The 8,616-nt window shown below is 33.0% G+C and overlaps 1 protein-coding gene across 1 annotated transcript; it reads right to left on the bottom strand.

Moving 5' to 3' along the window:
* Positions 1 to 316: 316 nt before the first annotated feature.
* On the bottom strand, positions 317 to 5,277 carry LOC123202652 (TVP38/TMEM64 family membrane protein slr0305). The gene is made up of 7 exons (XM_044618642.1): positions 4,804 to 5,277; positions 3,371 to 3,423; positions 2,737 to 2,829; positions 2,421 to 2,644; positions 1,570 to 1,636; positions 860 to 973; positions 317 to 532 (listed from the first exon to the last, which is right to left on the bottom strand). The coding sequence occupies exons 1-7, from the start codon at positions 5,192 to 5,194 to the stop codon at positions 509 to 511; spliced, it is 966 nt and encodes a 321-aa protein (XP_044474577.1). The 5' UTR covers positions 5,195 to 5,277; the 3' UTR covers positions 317 to 508.
* Between the last annotated feature and the right edge of the window lie 3,339 nt (positions 5,278 to 8,616).

Here is an 8,616-nt window from a genome sequence, read left to right as displayed (position 1 = left end):
GGTGCAAAAGCATTTGGGCTTAAACTTTTTGTAACAATTGCAGTTGTGGGCGATTGGTAGATCGCTATTTAGCGTACAGTTCCACTAAGTGCACAAATATTTTTCGGAAAAATTAACACTTTGATTAATTTAATTTATTTTAGATTTTTATTCCTTACATAACTTAAAATATCAAATTTACCAGTTCTTATTTTCTATTTTTCAAATAAATCGTGTTCCATTTTACGGTAATTCATAATAAGGACTCACTGAATCATTCGAATTTATAGCAAAAAAAAAAAAGATAAATAATAATCTAAAGATAATGAAATTCCAATAGAAGAAAGGCACAAGGCTTCTTAATTTATGTATCGTATGAAACATAACATTTATGGAGAAAAAAATAAATTACAGGAGAAAAGTTAGAGATGTGTTTGGGGCCAATTATACAATTACATTTACAACTCTAACTATAAAATTTAAACTATATTATTGCCCAACTTAATAGGGCAAGCCAATGCTTCCTTGTTCACTCAATGTCTTTCACAGCATCCTGCACAATGAAAGTATTCAATGCCCACTTAGTGAATGCAAAAGGGAATGAGAATATATAGTTATGAAATTCATGAACAATACAAAATTCAGGGGGAAAAAGTGACCGATGTGAAAACAATACAATCTAATTCGATTCTATCAATTCAAGGATTAATCGCTTGGAACAGGGGTTTTGGTTGTACAAAAATGTTAGTATTTAAACTAGATCTACGAAAACTGTTTCAAGTTATGCTCGGGAGGAAAGGATACGACTTAAGAGAGCCAGAAAAAGAAAAGTTACTAATTTTTTGTTGTAAATAAAAACCTGAGAACAGCAAAGAATTACCTTAGCAAGCTGCGTCACATAAGCTGCAGCGATGGCTGTGAACAACAGCCCCAGACCAAGAGTCAGTAACTGACTGTTTCCTCCACCAATAGCAATTTCAGACTCTTCTTGTTGCTAAAATTCAAAGGAAAAAAAAATTAAGTTAAACATCAAAGTCAGGCAACCATTTGATATGCACAAAGATTTGCCTTGATAATGCATGATCTTACAGACCTCAACCAATTTACTCACTCAGCTGTAGGATTAAATTCAATATGCATGTCACACAAGAGATTTGAATTGAATGAACATGCAAAACCATAATTTGTCTTTCCTTTTGGCGAGGTTGGAAGAAGGTGCAATAAAAACAAGTGTTATCAGCAGATGAGAGAAGACAGACACCCTTAAATAGAAGGCTGCCAAGAAGATGGATGCTGTAGAAGTGAAAAAGGATAGTGACCGTAGTGATGTTTTTGTACCTGTTAAGGTCCTCATTGTTACCCTTAACCCTGTAATTTGCAATATCTCAGAAAAGCAAATATCAGGGGTGTCACAACAGTTATGACATCTGTAACAAGAATACTTGGAAGGCATAATATATATTACTGATGAAAGTTCGGTCACTGACAACTAATGAAGAGAGTATCCAGAAAGGATTTAAGTACCAGAAATGATCTTTGAGCTACACACAAAATAAATTAGATATATAATAAGATACAAGAAAAACTTACAATAATGGCCCGCCCAAATGCTCCAGCACTAACATAAGCCCATGTTCCTGGAAGCATCCCCAGCCAACTGCAAGATAAAAAAAAAATTAATCAAAATGAAGACATCATTTTTGAAGTGGTTCTTTTCCTTCCTTCAAAGTTCAGATGTAATGCATAACATTATCCATGAGTTTGTTTTATAAGGCAAGTCACTTGACTTGGACACCAGGGCAACTTCAAGAGCCAAATCAAATATAAATGCAAATATTTTTTTACAACTCATTGAAAATGCCAAATGTTTTAGAATTCTTGGAATTGGTTTTGACAGATAGAAGTTAATTCACAAAAAAAATTCTGTATATTCATGAAAAAGAAGAAGATTGAATAATAAAATCCTGAACATCTTTGATGAGGTGTAAAAGAAAAAATATTCTGGGAATGATTTTATTATAGGGCACAACAAATTCTAAATGAAAGACAAGAAACTTGATCTGACAAGTTTTGATCAGGAAATACCCAACCAAATATCGTTACAAGACCAGCATCTACATTCCAATAATAACATTTAGTCGTAGTGCACTTTATTAAAAATCACTTTGGGGCACAGGAGAAAGATTAAAAGAAGGCATGACAACTAGAGACACCAAAGAGGCAAAAGAAATCACACCACAAACAGTATTAATTTACAATCACATATGTCAAAAACAATTTAACAGTAAAAAAAAAAAAGCATATCAATAGCAGATAAAAAATACGTCAAAGAGCATAACAGTTCATCTTAAAGAAAATTAGAAATGATAAGAGCATTGACCAATGACATTAACAAGGTAGCAATCCAAACAAGAGAGTAGAAGGATGGATAGTAATCTGACCTTCCCAGAACATATGGAACAAACTTTACAGATGTCAATCCATACAAATAATTCCCCAGTGAAAATGGAAGCAAAGGACTCAAACGAAGAAGAGTGACAACCCTGAAGCCGTTTTCTCCAATTGCTTTGTCAATTGCAAGAAATTTTTTATTTCCTTCAACTAGCTTAAGAATTCGTTCGCGGGCAAAATATCTGGCAATCAAAAAAGCAACACTTGCTGCCACCTAAAAAAGGAGAAAAGATTATAAGAATCAGTGTTAAAAAAAAGAAAAGGCTCATCATTTTATTATTTATATGATCAAAAATGCCAACTCACTGTTCCACTGATGGATACTATGATGGTGCCAATAACAGATCCAAATAGAAGTCCAGCCGACATGGTCAACGGAATGGCAGGAATTGCAAGGATCTAGAAGATTGCATATTATTTGAAATCAGTTTGAGGAAAGGAAATGATTATATAATTATTTCAAACAAGAAGAAAAGAAAACAGATAGTATAATAAAACCTCTGCAATATGTTACACAAACAGCATACTACAGAAGCCATAGCAGGCCAGAGCCAGTAGTCCATAATTAAAATTTTGATTTTCAGCCCTTTATCAACTTGTAATAGGCCATGACAAAAAATAACATAAATAAGCTACTTTTTCCTATTTCTCATGAACAATCAAAATGCCTAAAGTTATTTGTAATGTACATTTATGATCTGAAGTAATCCAAATGAACAAAATACTAAATAACTCATAATATGTTACAACAAAGTAAAACAACAGAAAAGATTACTCAATGCATAATATGTGATGACAAAGAGAAAAAAACCTTAAAATTTTATTTTTCCAATTCTGATGGACAACCTAATCCCCACAGTTCCCTGAATTGAAATTTTTTTATCAAAAGAAATCCAAATGAACAACGGATGCATGAATTCCAAACTTTTCAGATGCATACCTCCAAACCTGCATACACTGCCACAAACAAAGCATATCCAGCAGGACCATAACCTGTTCATTGAAATAAATGTAGGGCATAAAATTGGGGAAACAAAGTTCTTCTACAAAGGATATATTAGAAGCCCAAAGATACCAAAATAAATTGTATTTCTTTTCAAAAGTGACTTCCAACAAGGAGTGTAAGGAATCTAAGTTATAGGAGTTCAAATGGGATTATAAATCCATACTACACTATCCCCTCTCTGTAGTGAAGTTTTGCAAACAGATGCAATAAAAACCTTTCCATATCATAATGAAGGGAAAACTTGTCTCATAAGCAAAATGATGTTTGCAGACATATAACAAGAGTACACCCCAAAACTACGTAATTTAATATTTTCGAGCATATTTAGCATGAAATTCTAATTTCCCTTTTCCCCATTTTAAAAAGGTAAGAATTCTTGATCACCATACAATCAGGTCATCCTCTACTGTCAGCTACTCCAGAATTTGATTAAATGATAAGTAACATAAGGTGCACAAGAGAAGCAACCAACGTCAGCTTTTTCTATACATAAAAGTTCCCAACTGTTTCTGCTTTCATGTTTTCCAATAAAAAAAGAATGTCAAAAAGTTGCCACAACTCAGCTGTTGAAATTCAATAAAAAGTTTCCAATGCACGGACTTTGTCCCATTTGACCTCATTTTCCTAAATTTTTGACCATTCAGAAACTAACTGTCTTATACTTTTTCGAGACAAACTTCCATGCATGGTAATTTGCAAAACAATAACCTCTGGACAAGACAAATGCCGATGCAGCAATATCAAGTCAATGAAGCCTAGTTTCTTGAACCAAAAACTTACCCAAGAACATTCATCTACATGATAAAATAATTTAGATGGAACCAGTTTCAATAGATTCTCTCATCAAAAGCTATAAATCCATATTATTGCATAAATTTTGGGTGTCAAGTGTCAACCAACCAAGATGTGGGCCCGAAGGACCCTAATCTAGTTACTCCTAAACCATGATGAGCAAATGACAGAATCAAACAGAACACCTATGATTCTAATGTCAGTCCCATTGCACAGGGACAAAGTCCCACAGGGGCACATTCTATCAAAGAAAAAACCATGTTAAGCCAGTTCCATTTCGCTCAACCTAAAACCAGCTTCTCAAACAGATAACCTCTCATTTCTCCCTCGACGATCTCTACAAATGTCCACTTCAGCCTTTCCCTTACAGAAAATTTATTAGTTTCCACAGAAATATCAATACCAAATTTTACATAATCGCCAATTCTACTACCATAACTTTCACAATATAAACATCCAAACAAGGTCAAATTAAAAATTCAAAATACAAAAAAAAAAAAAAAAAAAAATTGAAGCCAGATAAATCAACAGACACTAAAAGAACACCCAGAAACGGGTGTTATCGAAAACTTTACCTTCAATAAACCCAGAAAACTGGTTCAAGAACGCATTGATCTGGTCCTTATAAATATACCCAACAGTCCCGAATCCACCAACAACACCCACCAGCAAAACTCCAGCCAAAAGGGTACCTTTTAAGGCAGTATCACTCTCCAAGCCCTCTCCTTTAATCTTATCTTCGTCATCATCATCACCACCGCTCTTGGGGCTCAAGAACCACTTCAAACTCTGGGGGACATTAGTCTTCTGGAGCGTCTGCTGCTTCTTGGTCTGTTTCATGGAAGAGCATGGCTTGAGGAAATGGAAGCGCTTATGGGGCCTAAAAGAGTAGAGAAAAGAGTTGCAAGAAGGGGCTAAAATGCAAGGGGTAGAACTTGTGGGGGGCTTGAAGAAGAGTGCGTGCATTATGGGGGTGGGGGTGGCGGTGGTGGTGGAGTTGCGGTTGTGGAGAGCAGAATGCCATCAAATTTGTGGGTGTGATTTGTAACTTGAAGGTTCGGAGACTTACTGGTGGCCAGGGTGAGGCCATGGCGTTGATAAGAAAATTGATGATTTTGTCACTTGAGAAAAGATAGAGTTTTGGTGCTACCGAGCTTTAGTTGTGCCACGTCTTATTAGTTTCTTAATTTTTAAGAAATTAATTTATGATTTAGTAATTATTCCTTAATGAAAGAGAGTTTTAATAATTAAAATAGCGTTTTTTTAATCTTGTATATATATATATATATATAGTCATTTTTTTCTTATTATACATATATAATCAAAAATATAAAATATTTAAAATATTTTTAAGTTTTGTATTTACTCAACCAAGATTCACTCATCTCGTTCAGTAAAGACATTAAACTCACTACTCATCCAACCTTGGATAGAGTTATAAGGTGAAAACATGAAAATTTTCAATTATTTTGATGATGAAAAGATTAGTTGAGTAGTTAATTGATTGATTAAATATCCAATCAATCAATTTATTTTTTAAAAATTAGTTGATCAAGTGATTAATCAACCAACTTTAAATACTAAAATTTTTTTTTTAAATTAAATTAAATTAAAAATTAATTATATTTATATTATGAGAAGAAATATTAGTATATATATATATAACAGAGGGTAATATATTCAAATTCAAAATTTTTTAATTGGAAATTTAACAAATGAAGTATGACTCATTTTATTTATTTTTATTTTTGGAGATGGGCTCATTTTCTTATAAAATTGTATAACTTGTCCTTATAATTCCAAACCAAAGGGTGGATTGGAAAGTCCTCAAGCGTAAATTTTGGGCTTATTTGAATTAGTTTTTTCAAATTTGAGCTATAAGTTCAAACTAACTATATTCTAATAAAATATATAATATTTTGGAATATTAATTAAAATAAGTGTAAAAATTTTCGACTAAACATTTAAACAAAACTTTTAATAAATTTATATTTTTAAGTAAATTTAATTTTTATTCTAATAATATTTTTTTCTAATAATTACCTCTTTTTTTTAGTATAGTTTTTAATTGGTAACCTTTTTTTTCGAAACATACTATTGCATCATTATACTGATGGTAAGTTTGATAACTTATAAATCAAATTTTCATAAATTTATTCGAAAACATATCTATTTTTGGTATGATTATTGATATGTACAAATTGAAACAAAAATATTAACATAAGTACGAAAAATGTGAGTGCAAAGAGTATGAGTGTGAGTACGGTGCGAAGAGTGCAAAAGACAATCATTTAACGCATTCCACCTTGTATCCAAAATAACTAAATATTTCCTATTCCTTCAACAATAGCTCTATCTCGTCACATTCAAGACATTACAATGACTCATTTCTTGCATTTTAAATGTTAGCAAACACTATTTGGCAATGTCGTCTGAGGTAACTCTAATTCCTTACTTTGTTAAGTTTGAAATGGGTTTTTTTTTCCTCAGTTTAGGGTTGTTAGTTTAAAATGGTTTTTGCATTCAGTTTAGGGTTGTAGGTTGTGATATTTTGTAAATAGTTAGTTTATATAATATATTTTGGCCAAATTTGATTGTGTTGTGTTGTCATTGACAGAGAAGAAAGCTTGATTCTGGTAACACTCTTACTTGTCGCACTAACATGCACTCGTCATACTCGCATGCACTCTTCACACTCATCTGCACTCACACTCGTTGCACTCTTCGCATTCTTCACACTCGTCGCACTCGTATGCACTCATCGTACTTGTCACATCGCAAGCAGTTGCACTCATACTCTTCATAAGATGGATTTTTTTTTTTTGAGTTTAAATGGATTAACTTTGCAATTTTTTTTTTCGAGAATTCTAATCAACGATTAGCCTTGGGAAAAGTGTATAATGATGCTCGTAGCTTCATGGTTACATTAAAAGTTTGAAGTCACGTAAAAACGGTTAAGTATATAAGGAGTAATCTTAATCGTAGCTAGAAAGAAATGTTCAAAGAAAGTTGTTTTGGACAATTTTTGGATCTTGAATCTTAAACATAACTCGAATTTGATACATTTTGTACTCTTTCAGAAAGTTAATAGGGGAGTATTAGGAGAGATATTTTGGTTTAGACTGAATGGAATGGACAGTAGGTTTGGCCTTATTGAGTTTGCTATGATAAAGGGGTTGAAATTTAGTAAAAAGATGGATATGAGTAATTATGTTACGACGGGAGAATCACAACTGAGAGAGAGATACTTTCTAGGTGCCAAACATGTGTCCTACAGTGATCTACAAAAAGTTTTTTAAAAGTAGGCATGAAGGAATAATGATGAAGATACAATGAAAATAGTTGCCCCATATTTGCTTCATTATAAACTGATGGGATCAAATAATAAGAAAATCATATCAGAAAGCATTTTGAGTCTAGTTGATGATTGGGATGCATTTAATAGATATCCATAGGAGACAATTGTTTGGAGGATGACGACAGAGTCTATGAGTCGGACAACAGAGTCTATGAGTTGGACGATAGAGAAGAAGTACGATAAGTTTTGAAAACATATCCACTATATAAAGTAGATATCCCATTGTTATCTTATGGGATGATGGGATATGCAATGACATTTCAGGTAACCTAAGTATTAAGATAATGATTATTTTGCTCTTATATTTAGCACTGAATATGTAAAACTAATGTTGTATTTTCAATATTACAGATATGAATATACGAAACTCTAAACAATCTGGGACGTTTTATGGTTTGCAAGTCTACAGAAAGTGTCTCCCGAATGTTGAGATGAAAGAGTTTAGAAGGCCCAAGCTGGGAGAATGTTTATCGCAACTTTAAGGCTTCTCAGGTATGTCATTACGATTTATAATATTATACGCAAATACAACTATTTTTACAAACTTTTAGCTAAAATATCCATCACATTTTATAGGATATTCTAACTCCTATTTTGATTTTGTCTATGGTTGAAAAGGAATCATCATGGTACAGAGATGTCGTAGATTATGTTGGTGATGAAGAAGAATATGACAATGATTGTACCCCTCTAAGATCTCCTCCGAAAATCCAATCTCCGTAGTCACAAAACCAGAGTACACATGTTCGTAAGTGTCGAAAGAGTACGCTTATACATAGTCCTATCACATTAAGTCCACTTATATGTAGCCTTGTCATGTCATCTTCTCAACTAATCGAAGAAACACCCCTCATATGGCTACCACTACATCTGTATCGATGGTTGAAGACAAACTTGATCAACTTCAAAAGCTCTCCAAGGGTTTATGGACAAAATTGACAAACGATTTGGAAACATCGACGAGCGCCAAGCAACGCTTGAAACATGTCAAACATCAATGGAAGCCAAATTGTTAGAGGTCTAACATATG

Source organism: Mangifera indica, chromosome 19 (assembly GCF_011075055.1).
Source record: "Mangifera indica cultivar Alphonso chromosome 19, CATAS_Mindica_2.1, whole genome shotgun sequence".
Lineage (NCBI taxonomy): Eukaryota > Viridiplantae > Streptophyta > Magnoliopsida > Sapindales > Anacardiaceae > Mangifera > Mangifera indica.
This window is presented reverse-complemented; position numbering and strand designations above follow the sequence as displayed.